This window comes from Dryobates pubescens, chromosome Z, assembly GCF_014839835.1.
Source record: "Dryobates pubescens isolate bDryPub1 chromosome Z, bDryPub1.pri, whole genome shotgun sequence".
NCBI lineage: Eukaryota > Metazoa > Chordata > Aves > Piciformes > Picidae > Dryobates > Dryobates pubescens.
Window position 1 is genome coordinate 14,133,701 of NC_071657.1, and position 21,374 is coordinate 14,155,074.

Sequence of the window (21,374 nt, forward strand, 5' to 3'; positions counted from 1 at the left end):
AGGCAACTATACCTGGCTGGTCAGGCATCCTGCATAGGTGTATATAAACTCCTGAGCAGCGGAACGTAGCTCCATTGTTGAACTGTAGCAAGCAGAAAAGGAACAGCTTGTGAGCTTTCACAGCATACCACTAAAACTACTGGCAAAAGAATGAAAACTACCTCACAAAGTCGCTGTGAGATAAGAGGGAGTGTACACATTTGTGGGGAAAATAGGTTATACTTCAGTTGCACTGCAACAGGATAGAACAGCAGGCTAGTGTGGTTTGTATGTGAACAGCTGTCGGCCTACATTTTTATATAGATATGGGTAATAACCACTCCCCTGTCACACGCTCACACCACCCTCCCAAATAACCACTCCCCTGTCACACGCTCACACCACCCTCTCAAAAGGATAAAATCTAACAATGAAGAACCTTAAAGAGGCAAAATGTTGAAAAATAATTGGGTGAGGGTTTTTTTGGTTTGTTTTGGTTGTTTGGGTTTTTTTTCCCAGGCTAGCCCTTGAGAATCCTAAGCCATTTTAGAGGCCTAAATACAAACATCCCTATGGAATAGATTTGTGGAGCTATTCTGACAATCAGTTTGGGAACATATGCATCCAAACACTTGATCCAAACATGAAAGGAATTTTTTGGGGATGCTTATAAAGGTTGTCACTCTTATGATATGGAAAGCATGTATGAAAGTTCAGAATATATGATGGAATATTCTTTATTAGAAAAGACTGGCTGTATGGATAGCATATTCATTAGATTAACCTGGAGCCTATCTATTTATTTACATATTTAATAGTTCATAGTAAACAACAACAGCAGAAAATTTAGTACTGAGCTCAACCTGAAATTGGCAGGATCTCAAAAAATACTAGATTTAATGAATATTTCATTTTTACATAAAAAGGACAAACAGACTTTGGTACATAGCACTGCATAATGTGTATTTCAGTGGCCTCTCATGTGAGTTTGAAGGAACAGGATTATACATGAGCAGCCTTGAGTTCAGCATGTGAGCAGTCAGAGCAACTTCTTCAAGGCTAGATAGTTTCCCAGGTAAACAAAGAACAAACCAGCTGAAAGGGCTTCTTTGTATGGGTGGAGGAAGCCTGGCTCAGTAATTTCCAGAATACTGACTATTGCACAAAAAGTAGCCTGTCCCTGGTGAGACTGATGACATTTAAAATCTGACTGATGCCTCTGGAAACTGGCACTGTTTAGCATTTGCACTAGGGCTGGACTCCTATGTGCTATGCAAGGTCTTCTCAGCCATGCACCACAGAGTCCACCAGCAGGTTATTTTGCACAGTGGCTCCATGCTGAAGCAGCCTGCTTGACTCTCACAGCCCTGCTGCTGTACTGCCCCATGGCCTGGCAGTAGCCTTCTGGGGAAGCCATAAGGGAGTGATCTATAAGCAGCTTCCCTAGGGCCACTCTGCTGCCCTGGCTCAAGATGAAGATCAGCCTAGCATCCTTCACTGTCAATGACCACAGAATATTTTCTAGATAAATGGTAATGTAATGTATTATCCAGGATCCCTTTAATGGTTCTCTTCAAAAGCAGCTTTAATCTCAGTCTGTGGAATGAATGTACAGCTCTGAATATGCCTGATAATTTTGAAAGATCGTTAACTGTTAATTTGCAAGCCTGAAGTGCCTGAAACAATGGTTGGCTTTTACCTTGGAAAATACTGAAGATACTCTGAGCTTGTAAAATAGCAGTAGCACCAAAAGCCAAATAAAAGATGAACTGAATAACCCAAAACATCTTTACTAATGTCCTGCAAGAAAGCATACCAGTCAGGTTACATCTCCTTCATCCATCAAAATCACTGAAGTTAAAGAGAATGTACTGCACTGTACCTTTTAAGAGATGTGTCAGTAAGATAAGCTGTTACAAAATGTCTTTCACCAACTGAAAACAGGTTAAAAATAAATAAATAAATAAATAAATATAAAATCACTCTATCCTGCAGGCTACAGATAATAAAACTTGGGATACTAAAGACATGAGCAAAGCAAGCATTTTGCAAAGAAAGCTTTCACAAAGTTATCAACTGTTCAGGACTCTATTGTGTTTATGCATTTCATGTTTCCCCAAGATGCTACACTGTGTTTTGACTCTTTTTACACAGACAGAAGTCTTCAAAGCTTAAGAAGAGAATCAGGTACTTCTTCAACTGATTCCTAATGTGGGCACAGAGGGGAACTCCAGATCTTGAGGAGATCAGTAAGAGTATTTTTCTCTTGATCTCACTAAGGTCAGATATTCCCTTGGGAATTCATAAACCAAAGAAGTCCTGCAGAAAGGTCAAGGGCAACAAAGACAAGGTCAAAGAGTATATGAGGTGGAACAGTTTTTCCTGGCTGCAGTCCATTGTTTTTGTAGAAGCAAGTTAAAATATAATGAATTTCATATAATAAATTATTTCAGAGGGGGAAAAAAATATAGAAAGAAAAAAAGGAGTATTAAGTGCCTGTAGCTTATATTAAGAAATCAGGAAAGGAAACAACAATTTCCAGACATTGCTGTAGACAAACTCTAAATATGCCACTTTCAAAATACCAACTTCTTTCAAAGCTGCCTGTGTATCATTGACACAAGTGAGCTCACTGCAGTTAATAAGTGACTCATGGGTGTTTATTGTACAAAAAGAACACGAAGTATATAATTGTCCTTGTTTAAGTGAAAGAATTTACAAGCATACATCAAATTTATACTGCATTACACTGGAGCATGTCGTTAATATGGATTTGCTTTCCAGAGGTGCAATTTGGAACTTCAAAGGAGACTTTCGGGTGGACAATCTAAAATTCTCATTTGTACTTTCCTTGGACATTATTAGGGAAATACAAGTGGGTTTCACTAATGAAAAATACACATATATATACTTTGTATTGCTTTTTGGAGCTCTCAAAGGCCTCATTGTTACTGAAAAAGTAAACCTTTGGTCAATATCCAAAACCCAGTACATCATTCACTTCCAAGCCTTCCTATGCATGCACAGATGATGAGGTTCTAGCAGTCAGTTGGAACAGTCACTGTATGTTAAAGCACTGGGAAGTGATAGTGTTTCCTGTCTTCTGCTAGTCTGGTATTGAGGATATTTTGTTTAGTGCCCCTTTAAAAAGCCAGAAGCAAGGACTGATGGAGCATGTTTAGCAGCAGTTGTGAGTGACAGGAGTCAGCAACTTGTGAGAAGATTTACAGCCTCTGAAAGACTCAAAGAAGGAAGATGTACTGAGGTTATGGGACAAAACAGCAGAAAGGAGCTTGTGACGGCATACTGTAATCCTGCAGGGCAAACTCAACGCCTTTTCTGTCAGATACTTCCGAGTGAAAGGTGAAACAAAGGGCTGTTTGGAAAAAGTGGTTACTGAGGTGAGAAAGATATGCAAAATGGGGAAAAAAAAAAAAAGCAGAGGAAACGTTTTGTGGTGGTTATGAACTTTCTGAGATTTGTTTTTACCTTCTGATGCCTGTCAAGTTGTGAAATTCTGAGCAAAACTATCCTGTATGCTTTTGTCAATAACATGATGCATGAAAACATTTTAAATTGTATTGAACCATTTTAAGCTTCTTTTAAAAAAAACATAATTGTGTGCAGTATGAAACCATGCAGGCCAGAGCTGAAATTTGTCAGTGCCCAACAATAAAATGTACATATGTAACTTGTCTGTGGCCGATTTCACAGATAGTATCATAGAAACGTTTCATCTGGAAAAGACCTTTAAAATCATGAAGTCCAACCATTACCTAAATACCAAGTCTGGTCCTAAACCATGTCACTCAGCACCACATCTGTGTCTTTAAACACTTCCAGGGATGGGGATTCCACCACCTGTTCCAGTGTTTAAGAACCCTTTCAGTCAAGAAGTTTTTTGTAATACCCAACCTAAACCTCCCTTGGTGCAATTTGAGACCATTTCCTCTTGTCCTAGATGTTGCAAGACAAGTGAGAAAGGTCATCAAACTGAAGGAAAGCTGGATAGAAGAATAAGGTAACTTACTAGGGTAATATGATAAACTTTTTGATGATTTGCAAACCAAAGGTGATTAATGTGACAGCAGGTCATAGCCAGCATGAGAAAAACACAGTTATTTGAAGGAATGTATGCAATGCCAAATTTGATGGATTTTTCTCACATCAGAAGACTTTAGACAATAGGAGAAATCTTATTATTTGCATAAATTATTGCAACAGTCAGTGTTACAGCAAAATGCTTTTCTATCTGCTTGTCAAAGGATTTAAATCTTGTATTTCCTAAAATGAAACGTGAGACACTGTACCTGTAAGGGTAGGAGCTTGACTTTGCACAATGGCTGGAAAAGTAACACAAGAGGACAAGGCATTGCATGCAGATGCATAGTATCCCATTATAAATATTGTGGGGCATGACACGAAGTTATGCCTCATGCCCACACATCGTGAAATCATTTTGATTTTGTATTATTTCTTAGAACAACTGAAGGACAGAAAGCGGCTTTAGTATTCTATACTGAAGTAGGGTAAGAATGAAAAGTAAACGTGGGAGCTGTGGTCTGTGAAGGAAAACACAAGCAATGGAAGTTTCTGTGAGCCACTGATGGAGTAAGAAAAACTAGTTGCAGTGGAACGATGTGAAAGTAACGAGGCACAAAAGTATCCTCGATGCAGCAGAGGGAAGGGTTGCTCCTTCTCACAGCTAGGAGAAGCCTCAGTCTGGACGTCTATTCAGCGGTGACGGTGAGGTGCCCTCACGGGCTGCTGAAGCCAGGCTTCAGGAGCGGCAGGATGACAACTTTCGAGTCCTCCTTCAGCCCCAGCTCAGCTGCATCGGCCCCACTGCAGCATTTCTTACAGAGGCAGCACTTTCCGAGGCCATTTGAATGTTAAGTTCATCAAGCCACCACACAAGGTGCCCGAGTGGCCCCGCGCAATTCTGGACTACGCAAAAGAGCCGACTCGGCCACAGCCTGCCGGCGGGGTACATCCGCAGGACCCGGCTCCTCGCTCATCCCCTGCCCGTCCGCCGCGGCTGGGATCAGCCGACCTGCTGGCCAGGCCCAAGGGAAGCAGTCGGTAGCGTCGGGGGGCCAGGACGGCGCTGACAGTAGCGGCGACAGTGGCGCTGACTCCGCATCACGCTCTCGCGAGAGCTGGACCGGCGCGGCAGCTGGGCGGGGCGGCGGCAGGGCGCGGGCAGGCGGCGAGGCCGGTGTCAGGGGGCGCCGCACCCCCGCGCCCCGCCCCGCCCTGCTCGGCTCCGCCCCGCAGTATGAGCCGCCGCCACCGCCGCCGCCTCCGCCGCCCGCGGGACGAGTGGCGGCCGAACTGCGGCAGGGGCAGGCGCGCTGGCGGCGCGTTTTCGTCATGAACCTGCACCAGGTGCTCACGGGGGCTGTGAACCCCGGGGACAACTGCTTCTCCGTGGGGAGCCTGCACGACCAGCCCTTCACGGTGAGTCGTCGCCGGGGCCCTGGCGCCTCCGCCGGGCCCGCCCCTCTAGCGCCGCGCTTCCCGGCGCCCGAGCCGCCGCCGAAAGCGGCTGCGTCAGGCACGGTGGCAGCAGCCGGCCCTTGGAGCGGGGCCTCTCGCCCCCCGTAATGCCGTCGGTTGGTAGCAGCGCTGCCAGCCTCCGTGGGAGGGCTCCCCCGAAGGGCCTGCGGCACCTGCTCGGAGCAGGGTGGGGGACGCGGGACGTGCGAAACTTTCCCAGGCTGGCCGCCGTTCCCGAGCTCCAGGGTGCGGGCGGCCGCTCCGGCCGGGCAGGGATGGAAGGATCGCGGGGCGAGTGCGGTGCCCTGCACGGACACCGTGGCGGGGTTTGTCAGTGCCAGGGTGTCGTGGCTTTGGGAGAAGATGACATAAACGGCAGCTGGGACGTGCGACTTTCTGTGGAAGGGAATTCCAGGTCTCGCCCTCAGTCGGGCATGTCGCTAAAATCCTTCCTGACTGTGGCTTAAAAAGGTCTGGAAATGCCGCGTTAAGATTGTAAAACCGTTTTTGAGCACCCTGTCGGTGTTTGCACTGGGGATTAAAAAGACTTGGCACTGTTTAGTAAAGGCTAAAGCCTTTTATTAGCGGTCATTTTCCTCCCTTTCCCTTGTGTTGTGTAAACAGGCTTCTGTGGTGTTTTTCTTTCCCCCTTCCTTCCAAAACATACCCTTACTGCCTTCCCTTTTGGGCTGAAGAAGAATGTAATAAGACACAGCAAAGTTTCTGAGTGTGCCACGCGTGGGCGTTTTTAACCTTACCGTTCTTAGCTGCCCCTGATTACGCACAGGGTAATTTTGAGTTTTTCAGGAGAATGATAGGTAGAAATGCAAGATTACTTTTTCCTGTCCATCTGGGCTACATGGTTAAGTTCAGCTGCTTGCAACTTGGCTCTGCAGCAGTAGTGAGGTGCTGGTACTGATGGTAGGGTACAGTCACTGTGCAAAGTATCCTAGAACTGCTTCCCCAGTTTTAGGGAGGCTTTGGGGACTCCCTTATTTGCAGTTTGGTCTGGTGATGTGCTGCTTACAAAAAACAAACAAACAAAACCTTAGCCTGGAGAAGAGGAGACTGAGGGGTGACCTTATTACTCTCTACAACTACCTGAAGGGAGGTTGTAGACAGACGGATGTTGGTCTCTTCTCCCAGGCAGCCAGTACCAGAACAAGAGGACACAGTCTCAGGCTGCGCCAGGGGAGGTTCAGGCTAGATGTTAGGAAAAAGTTCTATACAGAAAGAGTGATTGCCCATTGGAATGGGCTGCCTGGGGAGGTGGTGGAGTCGCCATCACTGGAGGTTTTCAGGAGGAGACTTGATGGGGTGCTTGGTGCCATGGGCTAGTTGTTTGGGTGGTGTTTGATTGGTTGATGGGTTGGACGTGGTGATCTTGAAGGTCTCTTCCAACCTGGTTTATTCTATGTATTCTATTCTATGTATTCTATTCTATGTATTCTATTCTATGTATTCTATTCTATGTATTCTATGTAAAACAAAAAACCAACCCACCCAAACAAAACAAACAAACAAAAATGAAGTTCATGTTGGGAGAGTTCTTAAGCTCCAGCACTTGAGACTTCAAATTTCAGCTGTGCCAAACTTTCTGATTTTGCATATCCAGCAATATTAAAGACCCATCAGTGGTGGGAAACCAATCTGGTAGGATGCTTTACAGTTAAACGCTAGTAAGCTTTTAAAGTATGTTCTCATAAGTTTCCCATTTTGGCTTTATTCTTTTGTGAGGAAAATCGAGTTATTAATGTCACAGAACTGCTCCCTGCCTGTTACAATCTAACTTCTCAAAAGTGTTAGAGCTCCCTAATGGCTAAGAAGAGCAAGAATCTGTAAGGTAGGAGTGGCTGGGAAGTGCAGTTTTCAGTAACTGTTTCTATGGTCTCTGTTTCACAAGAGCTATTTTAACATAAATATAGTAACAATGTTTCCTAAAGGCACATTCATCTTCCTTTGTTTTGTCCTTTCCCAGAAGGTTACAATGGATTTCTTTTTCTCCAGTTTAAAATTGCTGACAGAAAGATCCTTAACTGTGTCAGGGTGGTGGTTTTTTTGTGGATGTTATTCATTTTATAATGCTATGTCAAGTTCACAAGATTGCTCAGAACGTGAAGCATGCCAAAGTTAATTTCTGCCATTTTATAAAGCAATATTGGACTTAGAAAATCCAGCAAGGAAAATGGAGAGTTATTTCCTGTGTTTGAAGTTGTGATACAAGCACAAGATGTAAGTGTTGGTTTTCAGTGTTAATATCGTGAAAGATACCTTAGATATGGAAAACAACCTAAAACATGTCTCAGCAAACTTGCATGCTTCTGGTTTTCATGGTTGAGAACACATAGGACTTGGTGTTTCAGGATTATGTGCTGTATAGGTGGAGTGAGTTACCTTTGCCTGACAAGACAACTTGATCTGCAGTACCTTGATTGTTTTGGATACAATATGGTTCAGAATGTTGTCTGATGTACTGAATATGTAAGTTATATATATATATATATATATATATATTTTGTATATAATATATACAAATAATATATATTACATATTATATTTTATATAATATGTAAAAGTACTTAAACATTACATTTTTAAGATGAAATTAACAGATTCTTCCGCTAAACAGCAAAATTAGACGTGCCCATGCCCACTGAATGGCATGTAGCTTTTGGAATATTTGTAGGTCTATTTAAGCTGGTATTGAGATACCTGTACCAATATTGTGCATGTTTGTTCTTCTGGCCTTACGTTTTTTTTAGGATGTGAAATGTCAGGTGGAGCATGAGCTTCCTTGGCGAGAATACTGATAAAGAGGGTTTGGCATGTCTTTTATTATGTACAAAAAAAGGCTCATAAGTGTCAAGATAACACAAGAAGCATGTCTGTTATTTATCTCTGAGGGTGCATGTTGTGTTAAATGAATGAGAACTTGGCCCTCAGAAGTCAGAATTTAACTATTTCCTCTCTATGTGCTTCTCTTGAAATAGTTTTGTTTCCGTGTACTTGTTCACAGTGGAATACATCCTTTCAATTGAGTGAAAACCAATTTATTTACTGTGTTCATGGAGTTCATCACATCACGGCTGCAGAGTAGTATTTAAGTTACTAGCTAAGCCAGCACAGAGACCACTTTTGTGCTGGTTGGCTTTGTGCATTTTTGTTTGTTTGGTTCTGCTTCTGTGCTTTTTTCCCAAGTAGCATAAGAAGGGAAAAAAAATAATCGCTGTGAACAGCAGCAACTTCACAAGCACAAATCTCTAGACTGTAATGGAGGTCACAAATCAGTGACTTATAGGTGGGAAAATAGCAAGGAAGATACATGTGAAGATTTATGTCAATGCAACTAAAGTCTTTTCTGGACAGATTTCCTATCTGTGTGTGATTAAACTCCTCCTGAACTTAAGACTTGCTTTGCATGATGATAAAGCTGTGAACTTTAAGTGTTAAGTTGAAGAGCACTTGGAAGATAATGTGTTTGGACAGTTGGTAAAGGCCACAATGAATTTTCTGAGAATATTGAAATATGAAGATTTTCCAGCTTAACAGTTTTTTAATAAATAAAAGTAGATTCTGTGACTCAATAAAATTGTCACTATCTGTCTAGAAAATACGCAGAATTTTCTGTGTATTTATCTTTGTATTTAGAACTCCATATCTATAGTCAAGAAAAGTACCTATGACACTGTTTACACCTGTTTCTTGATTATGATTAAGAAAAGGAGAGGAAATTACTTGAATTTTTTTTCTTTTCTTTTTTCTTCTCCATGTTCCAGCTAGCTTATTCTGAACTTAGGAAAGGAATTATTTTTTAAATGGAATTAGTCTAAAGAGAAACCACCACAACCCCCACCCCCCCCCCCCCCTCCCCCCCCCCCCCCCCCCCCCCCCCCCCCCCCCCCCCCCCCCCCCCCCCCCCCCCCCCCCCCCCCCCCCCAAATCACAAGAAGACAAAATCACAAAGACAAAATCTCTGCACTTCAATGAAAAGTGCAGTTCTGTGAGACTTGATTCTAAATGTGTGGCAAATCAATTTGCTACTTGGAGATGTATATTAGTTTAAGTACTTTTGGTAGATTAGAATGTGTGGGTGTTTTTGTTTGTTTGTCCAAGCACGATGGAGTATTTCTTGCATTTAATTAATCTTCTTAGTGAAAGAAATACTTTGTTAAATTCAGAGAGATACCATGTGGGTTAGTGTGACTGTACTTTTTTTATGTTGACCATTTTGTACAAAGGAGAAAAGCAGACCTTATTGGAGTATCACCTGCTTAAAAGATTTATTTGCCTTTGATTTTTTTTTTCTTTTCCTAAGAATTACTTGCAGTGTAAATTTTTCTGAGGAACTGGTGAGGAAGGGGGGTAAAAGTAATAGACATGAGACACAAGTAAATAATACTGTCCCACATGTGCCTACTGTGCCTATTTCTGTTGTATATAAACAGTATTTAGTCCACGAGGCTCTGAATGTATTTTTTTTAGTGTGCTTAGTTCAGAAGAATGAACAGGTACCAAATATAATTAATTAAAGTGAGGTTTTCTGGTTTTCTGTGTAGTTTTGTTTGTTTCGGGGTGTGTGTGTTTGTTTTGTATGTGAACTTTGGTTTGCAGTCTACTCTTTCATGGAAATAGCTCTTTTTGTGGTTGTAAAAGTCATAAAAACACCTGTTGTAAACTTCCACTTTCAAACATGACACAGAAATATCATTCAGCTCTTGTAGATTTTCAGTAAAACCTTTTAATCGGTCAATTTGATAGTGAGTCTTGGCTTTCTTTTGTGACTTGCTTTGTTCCATTTGCAGGGGAGGTAAGAACCCCTGAAACCCATCAGTGGTAGAAATGGTCATGCTGTGACTTGAGAATTAACTCTTGATACAGTAAGCAAATCAGTTGTGAAACAAAAGAAGATGTGACAGCTATACTGGTAAGATTTCAGTGTAGCTATGATGAGAAGGGAACGTTTCTCAGTAGGTTACTGTGTACTGTTAAATACGGTCCTATATGCACTTCAGATAAGTAGTTCTGTATGACCTTGGGGCCAGTGCAGAGTTGTTCTGCTTTGTCTTTGTAGTCTTTGTATTTGTCTCATATACATTTGCTTGTGTTTATATAACTTTATAAATGTGTAGGTGTGCACACATGCTAATGCATTCACTTGTGGATAATAGCTGGCAATTTATGGTAGGTGTACCTGTGCCCTACATGTAAGAGATGTAGGTTAAATAAAGTTTGTGCAAGTTGTGCAAGACAATACATCAGTCCAGATGTAACTGTAGCAGAAACTTTGGCAAACTTTTGTCAGTATGTAGAAGAAACAGATAAAGAGGGTTAAGTATAAAGGAAAAATAATTGCTGTAAAGGTGCTGTGTAAGTGCTCAAGACCTCTCTGCTCATTTGCTTTTTTCTGTTGACAGTAGAGTCTGGTTTGTCAGTATCATTCTCTGTTTTTAAAACTGCATTGGGCTTTCACTCTAGGAAGAAATGAAGATGGTTCATGTAACTGTGTATTCTGTTTTTTTGTTAAAAGTATTATGCATTAAGTCACTGTTCTGGTCAAACATCTGTTAATATTCCCCACCAAAACAGGTTTTAGAAATAAAACCCGACATCTGATTAAAAGAATAGGTAGAAATCGTGTGAAAATCCAGTACTGCATGCAAAATCATATTTATTTTTACAGGTCTGAAACATCTTTCACTTCCTAATTTCAGGCTTGTTTTGCTGTGTCAACAGCTAGTGAAATCCGCATTCATGCAGCATGAACCAGTTTTATCTTGTTTATTTGTGTAACAGAAGAACAAAGCATTGTTTAATAAACATTCCAAGAATGTGATAATGTCAACATTGTCTGCTTGACCCATTGTGCAAAATACAACTTTCATATAACTGTTCTAGGACATTTTTAAGGTGAAAGGCTTTAATGGCTTGCCAAAATTGCCATGGTTTAGTTGTTTAGGTGGGTTGGATTGGTTGATGGGTTGGACACCATGATCTTGAAGGTCTCTTCCAACCTGGTCTGGTCTATTCTATTCTATTCTATTATCAGAATTGGAGGCTTCACTTGCTTTAAAAAGGCATCTTAGGGTTTTATTGTTATTGTAAAATTAGTTGGTGTTTAGGAATTCTTTACTAGATATGTTTTCTCCCTTCTCCTATCAGTGCCTCCCCAAGGACTAGGCAATGTAGACAAGGGTATAGATACAAGAAATCCTTATACTCTGAAGTTGCTTCTTGCCATACACATGATGAACACTTGATTTAACATTTTTTCTTGTGTTGTGTACATAAAAATGCCATCTCAGCAGCTTCCATCAAATGAAATGAGTGACATGCAAACTATTGTGGACAAGGTCTTGCAGTGGAAAGTAGATGACATTGACTGGTAGGCAGAATTAATTTGTACTGTGTCTGAGAGACCTTAGGATGTATAAAGTATTCCTTACTTTCAATTACAGACTTTCCATTATATTATGCCAAAATATTTAATACAGTTTGCTGAGTTGAAAGAAATGTAAGTGTAAAATTAGTTTTGTGCCCTTGTTTTTTAGAGCAGTGTCTTTATAAGGTTCTGCTGGTTGGAAACCACATTCAGAACTGGCATCTGAGTTGCAGTGAGTGCATATGAGGATTTCTCTGCCCAGAGACAGTCTAACGGATGAGTTGCAGTAAGGACAGCAGAGAGCCAAAGACAGGACACTGTAGGAGAACTATCAAGCTTCCCTCTCAAAGTGCATTTTCAGTGTGAGAAGTAATGGGTTTGGGATGATAATCAGCAGTAGAAAAGGGAACCTGTTGCAGCTGGATTTGCCAAACAGCTTTGTTATATTCTGTTGAGTGGCTTGAGGGAGCTGGTATTGTTCAGTTTGGGGAAGAGGAAGGCCTTATTGCTCTCTACAACTACCTGGAAGGAGGTTGAAGTGAGGAAGGGGCCAGACTCTTTTCCCTGGTGACAAGCAACAGGAGTAGAGGAAATGGATACAAGCTGCAGAAGGGGAGGCTATTGGGAAATACTTCCATGGCAGGGTTATCAAGCATTGGAATGGTCTGCCCAGGGCAGTGGTGGAGTCACCATCCCTGGATGTGTTTAAGCAGAGTGTGGACTGTGCATAAGGACATGGTTTAGTCTTGACCTTGCAGTATTGGGTCAAAGGTGGTCTGGATGATCTTGAAGGTCTCTTCCAACCAGATATATTCTGTGATATTCAGACATTTCATTTCTTTGAAGTATATAGTTTCTTTCCCCTCTATAGCCCTTGCCTTTGAAATTGTAGTTCTCCTACAGGCAACCACTGACTGGACATCAAAAATAGCCTCCAAGTCATCAAACTTCTGCTTGGCAGTAGGTATATTTGGAAGGTCTTTGAAAATATTTTGGTGGTGTAGTGTGTGTTTGTTGTTTGTGTTGGGTTTTGTGGATTTATTTATTTATTTAAATTATTTTGTGGTGATTTTGTTTTGTTTGAAGTTTTTTTGTGCCTTCTACCCCAACCCCTGCCTCTCAAGGGGCAGATCAGCTGTGTAGGCTTAACAGCTAGTCAATGTTTCTGCATTTTATTGGGGATTAGGAAGCTACTATGACCAAGTATGATCTAATCCATTTGAGCAGGCTGATGTCAGAAGTGATTCTTTTTTTCCTTGAATGTCAATTTCTTTCAGACAATGTGGAGAATTACCAGAACATAAGGATAGAGTGACTTTACTGTGTCCAGTTCTGGGCCCCTCAGTTTAGGAAAGATGTTGAGTTGCTGGAACGTGTCCAGAGAAGGGCAACAAAGCTGTTGAGGGCTTTGGAGCACAAGCCCTATGAGGAGAGGCTGAGGGAGCTGGGGTTGCTTAGCCTGGAGAGGAGGAGGCTCTGAGGAGACCTTATTGCTGACTGCAGCTACCTGAAGGGAGGTTGTAGCCAGGTGGGGATTGGTCTCTTCTCCCAGGCAGCCAGCACCAGAACAAGAGGATACAGTCTCAAGCTGCACCAAGGGAGGTTTGGGCTGGATGTTTGGAAGAAGTTCTTCATAGAAAGAGTGACTGGCCATTGGAATGGGCTGCCAGGGAGATGGTGGAGTCACCATCACTGGAGGTGTTTAGGAAGAGACTGGATGGGGTGCTTGGTGACATGGTTTAGTTGATTAGGTACTGTTGGATGGTGGGTTGGATGTGATGATCTCAAGGGTCTTTTCCAACCTCCTCTGATCTGCTCTGCTCTGATTTTTTTTTTTCATGACTAAGATTTCAGAGGGCACTCCTCTTGCCTCATCCTGGTCTGGATTCTTAGGAGTGCACTTAATTTTAGAACTGAAAACCATTAGGATGAGAAGATATTCCCCAGCTGTTCTTCAGAAAATTCACCCCTCAGTGACAAACTTTCTAAAAACATGCAACACTTAAGTTGGGCAAGAAATTAGTGTTAAACATAAAATAATAGGCATATTGAAGCATAGCTGAAGAGAGGAGGCATATAGCTCTTGGGTTTGTATTCATAAAAGTATGTTATCAGGAAACAGCAAGTCTAGGCACATGTGTTTGAGCTACTGCTGTACAACACAAGCCTGGGCTAGCAGGAGATGACAAGAGTTCTGATACTGTTTGAAGTCTTTATTCCTGATACATTGATGAATACATGAGTTCCCAAAGGTTCCAGTATGTAGTGTTTGGTAGTTACTTTAGAGCTCTTCTGGTACAAAACATCAAGGGTACTCAGGACTTACTCTATCTTAAAACTGGTTGAATTCTTCATCTCATTAAAGCAAAGAACTTTAGGATAGCTGCTGATGGTATGTGTTACTGTATAGAGAAGTTCTTGCTCACCATCATGGAAATACTGCAGTGTTATGTCTGCATGATCTTAGGCTTCCTTTTGAAGCTAGAATTGGAGAGAACCAGACAGGAGAAAATGTAGTAAGTCAATAATATGCTGATGAGCCCTAGAACAGATTATGAAAGAGCAGATGGGCTTCATACTGTCTTTGACACTCCCCTGTCCCTCCTTAAAATTGCCTCCATATGGAACACCAAATTCTACGAAATGCATTTGGGAGAAAAATTGTTTATATGGTACTTCTAACTAACCTTTATCAAGTGAACTATGGACTTTATCAGTGAGTCACCAGGTGAGATGGTTTTTACCTAAAGAAAATATTCTGTGAGGAACAGGTCCAAAGTTCATGTCATTGTGATATTAAAATAATCATGTTACTATTTGAACAAAAAATATTACTCAGTCTGTTCTTTTGTAATGAGTTTTAAATTAGACAGCTTAGGAGCCTGTGGTTTATTATGTCGATTTGTTGTAAATACTGCTCTTTTGACAAGAGGAATTGCACTCTTTGAACCTCTTTGTGAAGCTAAGAGGAGTCAAGACAAGAAGGAGCTCAACAACTTGACCAAAAATAAGGGGTCATAAATAAATGTATAGTTACATTTAGTCTGAAGAAGCATTATAGATGGTTTTCAGTTATCAAGTTATTTTAAGGGTGGCTGGTGGTCTGCTGGATGGAGAGCAGTAAATGAACATCAACTGAGGATGGGGACTGCAAGTCTTCTGGGTGAGGTGGTTTTCTGAAATACCACTGAAGTCTTTGTGTGGAAATCTGTCTTTGGACAGAAATCTCTGCATTTTTAATTTTATTTAATTAATTTTAATGTAAGTAACGTATGATAGTCTTGGTCAGGTTTTGGTAGAAGTACTGTTTTGCATGAAACACCTGAAACATGATCATCAAATTTCAAGTCTGTAAATCTAGCATTCCAGTTTTAATTGTTTTTTTTTCAAGTAAAAATTATTTTTAGTTAATATACCCAACCCTCACCAGTTTCTTGTATAAGGCATGATCATTTATATCAATACATGGAAATCTTCCGTCTGCGGTTATTACAGACTTTTGTGCTTGTGAATCTTTGGCCATAAAATGACATTTTTGGCCCTGTTGTTGTTCTCTCCTCTAACAATACTAGTGTTTCTGGTTTTAAGTTTGTTGCTGGCCTAACTTTTGAATGGATGTGCATTCCTTTGATCCTTGAATGCTATGGTCTCAGGCTTGTTCTGTTCACTATTGTTTCCACAAGTTTCTCCATTGTTTAATCTTTCTTTACATGTTAACCTGTGGTTAGTTTCTGACAAACCTTGAATTAAGAGAGGAAGAAATTTTGACTTGGACATTGCAATACTCAGCTGGCTCTGTGTTAGATATATCAAATCAGTTAGTGACTATAAATTCAAGAGAAAGTAAAATTTATCTATGGAATGCCAGTAACAGGAGACTCAAGAAGTTGGAAAGCAAGTGTTTTGTGTCTCTATAACTAAGCTTCATTCTGTTACCTTTCGAAGTTTTCCTTTAAGTTTCTTATTAAATGCTTTTGCTCCTCAGTTCTTTTCCCCACTCAAAAAACAAATATTTTAAAATGCTTCTGTCACCAGTCTATGAAATGCTACCTTTTCCTACTTTGCATCAACTTTACACTTCATGTTTTTTCTTTTCTCTTAGATGTCTCTGTAACTCCTGTCTTTTCTTTTTTGCATCTTCTGTCTCAAACCTCTGTTTGCTTGTTATTCAAGTGTTGTGATGCACTTCTCTGCATAGATATGCTGTAAGTAGCTAAAGTTCTGCTTAATTTTTTTTTTTTTTTTTTAGGCATATGCATCAGGATGTGATATTGTGGTACTGGGAACTGACTTTGAAAGATTACAGATAATCCCTGGAGTAAAACATGGAAACATTCAAGTGGGGTGTGTGGACTGTTCAATGCAACAAGGCAAGGTATGTAGAACAGTTTCTGATGTTCTGGCAACATCATGTTAAGCAAGACTCAGTACTTGCAAATAAAGGTGAATGAACAAGAGCAAACTGTAAAATGGCCAGGTGCTTCATGTCTTTGTGTGGTAAGGAACACAGTGGAAGTGAAATAGTAACCATAAGTGTGAGAATGTAGAAGATACTTAGGGAAGTATAGGAAGATACAGATACACAGAAGGCTGTATAGAAGAGAGAGCAAGAATTTGTCTTAAAGGCGAATAAGATCATAGCAAAGGTATTTGATTTGCTATGGCTGCACATTATTTGGCATGTCGTTGACATGCTTTGATGTGTTAGTGGCTGGCAGCACATGAATGCTTCTACAGAAATCACTGTTAGGTCATCTAGAAAAAAATCTCTTTCAAGGTGCAGAATTTCTCTTGGCCAGGGTTTTGCTTTCTTGAATTCTCATCTTTTCTTTTTTATGTTGGTAGACTGGATTGGAAATGTTGACATTACTAGGTTTCAAGTCCTTTTTAACAGAGGTCTGTCACTGTAAAAAACCCAAAAACTCCCCCTGAAAAGCAAAACAAAAATTAGCCAAGAAGCCCAATGTCACAGTGTGATTAAGCTATTTACCAGTCATTATGAACTGTGTCTGATACTTGCTGGCTCATATAAGAGGGTACTTTTACTTCGTTACTTTCCTGAAGCTCATAGTGAGGAGATTACATGATCAACTTATAAGGCTTGCAGTGATGTGTGGAATGATGTGAGCTTTGGTTAGATTCTGGTGCCCATCTTAGGACACGCTCTTCACAGAAACCAGTTCACATTTACATGTGAAGTCTGTGATGATCCCCAGCTACCATCTGCTCCTGCTTTTTAAGATTTGCCTCTTGTAATGGTTGTGAAGGAGGATAGATCAAAATGAGGAAATGTTCTCCCCTGTCTCTGGTAGGTACCTTACAGTCCTAAAGACTGCATGTGCCTCTCCAATTTACACTGCAAACTAGAAAGTTTTTTTGGGGTTCACTGAATGTATTTTAACAGATGGTGGAATATGCTTGCAGGTCACATATCACAGTAATCTTTGTCTTTTCCCTGAAAGTTTGCAAGGTCATCTTGGCTGCATAGTAACAGTTCTGCATGGATTTCAATGACTAATTGTCCTTGAACTGCAAATCAACATACATGAATATATCAAACTATCAAGGTTACTAAGCTTTAAAAAAATTTCATATCTGAAGTAGGTCTGTGTAGTCATTTTGATTCAGCAAGATGGTGCTGTTTGCCGTTGGCAGTTAGACTGGATGCATGAGTGCTGAAATACTGAGCAGTGAATGGCTGGGAATCTAATTATTGGCCAGACTAATCAATATATTTCCAGATCACTGTTTGAAGGGTGGAATTTCTTTTTACAGCTTCTTCATCAGTATTTACACACAGATTTCACTTCAGTTTATCTCCAAATGACTTTTTTGCTTGTTAGTTTGTTTTAAAATCTATAGGAAGAAGCAGAATGCAAATAATGTAGCTTATTTAGGTTGCAGTATTGAAAATGATTTGTACTTTACAAATTATTGCAGAATGGAATCATAGAATGTTCTGGGTTGGAAGGGGCCTTCAAAAGTAGGCAGGGACATCTCCAATTAGATCAGGTTGCTCAGAGCCTCATCAAACCTAATACTGAATGTCTCTGGGCATGGGGCCTCCACTACCTCCCTGGGCAACCTGTTCCAGTGTTCCACCACTGTCATAGTAAAGAACTTTTTCCTAATGTCCAATCTAAATCTGTCTTGCTCTAGTTGAAAACAATTGTGCCTTGTCCTAGTGCTCCATCCCCTTGTAAACAGTCCCTCCCCAGCTTTCTTGTAGACCTGCTTCAGGGACTGGGAGGCCACTATGAGGACTCCACAGAGCCTTTTCTTCTCCTGGCTTAACAACCCAAACTTTCTCAGCCTTATTTCACAGAAGTGCTCCAGTCCTCTGATCATTGCTGTGGCCCTCCTCTGGATCTGTCCATCAGGTCCATGTCCTTTTGAGGACCCCAGAGCTGGACACAGTACTCCAGATGAGGTCTCACCATAGCAGAGCAGAGTGGCAGAAACACCTCTTTCAGTCTGCTGGCCAGGCTTCTTTTTGATGCAGCCCAGGATGTGATTTGCCTTCTGGGCTGCAGGTGTACACTGTTGGCTCATGTAGCTTTTCATCCACCAGTACCCCCAATCTTTTTACACAGGCACACTATCACATCATCCCTTAGTCTGTATTGATGCTGATGATTGTCCTGACCCTGAACCTCATGAGGTTCACATGGGCCTGCTTCTTCATCTTCTCCAGGCCTATATGGATGACATCACATCCCTCTGGCATATCAACCACACCTTTCACCTTGGTGTCATCTACAAACTTGCTGAGGGTGCACTCAATCCCACTGCCTGTATCATTGATAAAGATATTAAACAGCACTGGTCCCGGTATGTTCCCCTGAGGCACACTGCTTGTCACCTGTCTAGGCATCGAGCCATTGACCACTACCTTCTGGATGCCTAAATCTCATTCTAGTTTATTGGAAGCTATAAAACAGTGGGGTTTTGTTGTTGTTGTTTTTGGTTTGTTGTTTTTTTTCCTTGTATTTTTTAACAGGCAGTTTATGGGTTCTTTTCAAAGGAACTATGATTGGTTTTATTTTCTGCTGTTTGGTAGTGAGTGACAGAGTAACTTGGTATGAGTTACAGACCTTTTGATGAACGAGAAAAATGGTGAGGGCTTCTATGTGATATGAAGACCTGGTAGAGAGAAACATGCATCAAGAAACTATTTGGATTATACAAAAAACTTTGATATGAGAATTTGATGCTTTATAGAATGAGAACTAGATGCTGCCAGAAAGGGACGGTTGAATCTAGTGAATCAATAAATGATTACGGGACTGGTACCACAGCCAGGGGTTCAACTACTTATACTTAACTTTCTCCTTTTGAGAAACCTGGTCTGCTGAGAACTGACAGCATCCATCTGTCAGAGAAGGGGAAGAGCGCTTTCAGTCATAGTCTTGCCAAGCTGGTGAAGAGGCCTTTAAGCTAAAGTTGCTAGGGAAAGGGAGCTTCAATGCATCCCACTCCTACTAGTTTGATGCCAGGGCCAGCAGGAGATGCCAAGAGCCTGGAAGAGTGATCACAGGTCAGCAGAGCACCTTAAGAGCACAAAGGAATTCACTCTCCCTGCAGACATTAAGTTAGTGTAATCCTCTAAGCACACTCCCATAGTGTGGGGAATAAAAAAGAGGAATTTGAGACATGGACACACCTGCAGGGCTATGATCTTGGCATCACAGCGATATGGTGGGGTGCATCCTGTGACTGGAGTGTTGGAATGAAAGGATGCAGGCTCTTTGGGAAGGACAGACAGGAGACTAGGATGGAGTGTTGTTCCTATGTCAGTGACCAGCTGGAGTATGTGGAGCTCCACCTGGGCATGGATGAGAATTAGACTGAAAGCTTGTGAGTCAGGATTAATGGGAGGGCATGGACAGATCATATCATTCTGGGAATCTGCTACAGGCCACCTCACCAGGAAGACCAAGTGAGCAAGGCCCTCTATGAACAAACAGGATCAGTTTCATGAGCCATGGAGGACTTCAGCCATCCTGGTATCTGTTGGACAGCATAGCAGGGCATAAGCAATTCAGGTGGTTTCTGGGATGTGTTAATGATAACTTCTTTCTTCAAGTGATAGAAGAATCAACAGGGAGAGTTACTACAATGGACCTTGTTCTCACCAACAAGAAGGGGCTGGTTAGAAGTGGGAAGCTCAAGGGCAGCCTTGGCTACAGAGGCCATGAAAGGGTGGAGTTACAGATCCCTGGTGCAGTGAGGAGTGTGCACAGCAAAATCACTATCCTGGACTTCAAAATAGCAGATTTAGGCCTCCTCAGGGGTCTAGTTGGTGTAGTACAATGGCATAAAGCCCTGGAAGGAAAAAGGAGCCAAGAAAGCTGGTTAATATTCAGCAATTATCTCCTCCAAGCTCAGGAGCAGTGCATCCCAATTTCAGGGGGCCTTTGTGGATGAACAAGGAGCACATTGACAAATTCAGACACACAGGCAGCCTACAGAAGGTTAAAGCAAAGACAAGTGGACTGGGGGGAATACAAAGAAATTATCTGAGCAGCCAGGGTTCAGAGCAGGAAAGGTCTGGCCAGGGACTTCAAAGGTAACAAGAAAAGCTTCTATAGGTATATTGGTGAAGAAAGGAAGAACAGAGAATATATGGACTCTCTCCAGAAGGAAGTGGGAAACCTGGTTACCAGCTACACCACTCCAGCTGCAGAAGGCAAAGACAGGGACTGTGAGAACGAAGAATCGCCCGCTGTAGGAGATCAGATTTGAGACCATCTGAGGAACCTGAATGTGCATGAGTCTGTGGGACCTGATGAGATGCATCCAGGGCTCTTGAGGGAGGCTGTGCCAGGGGAGGTTCAGGCTAGATGTTAGGAAAAAGTTCTATACAGAAAGAGTGATTGCCCATTGGAATGGGCTGCCTGGGGAGGTGGTGGAGTCGCCATCATTGGAGGTTTTCAGGAGAAGACTTGATGGGGTGCTTGGTGCCATGGGTTAGTTGTTTAGGTGGTGTTGGATTGGTTGATGGGCTGGACACAATCTTGAAAGTCTCTTCCAACCTGGTGTATTCTATGTATTCTAACTGTCAAATGAAGTTTTGAAGCCTTATCCATCATATTTGAGAAGACATGGCAACCTGTTGAAGTGGAAAGTAGCAGTGACTGGAAAAGAGGAAGCATAGCCCCCATCTATAAAAAAGGGAAAAAACAGGGAGACCAGTCTCATCTCAGTGCCCTGCAAGATCATGCTGCAGATCCTTCTAGAAACTATACTAAGGCACATGGTTAATAAGAAGGTAATTGGTGACAGCCACCATGGTTCAGTAAGGGCAAATAGTGCCTGTTAGATTTGGTGCCCACCTATGGTGGTGGTACAGTGTTGGTGGTTAAAGAAGAGCAACTGACATCATCCACCTGGTCTTGGACCAGGCCTTTTGTTACTGTTCCACATGCATTGTTGTCTCTAGATTGAAGAGACATGGATTTGACAGAGGGGCACTGTCCCAATCAGTGCTCAAAGAGTTGTGGTCAGGGGCTTGATG

General features: G+C 41.8%; 1 protein-coding gene across 1 annotated transcript in view; it reads left to right on the forward strand.

Annotated features, from left to right (window-relative positions):
* Nucleotides 1-5,279: 5,279 nt before the first annotated feature.
* DMXL1 (Dmx like 1) overlaps nt 5,280-21,374 on the forward strand; it is a 90,532-nt gene continuing 74,437 nt past the window's right edge. The window contains exons 1-2 of the mRNA XM_054178766.1: nt 5,280-5,439; nt 16,107-16,232. Coding sequence (XP_054034741.1) covers nt 5,353-5,439; nt 16,107-16,232 — 213 coding nt within the window. The 5' untranslated portion in view covers nt 5,280-5,352. The remainder of the gene's footprint in view (nt 5,440-16,106; nt 16,233-21,374) is intronic.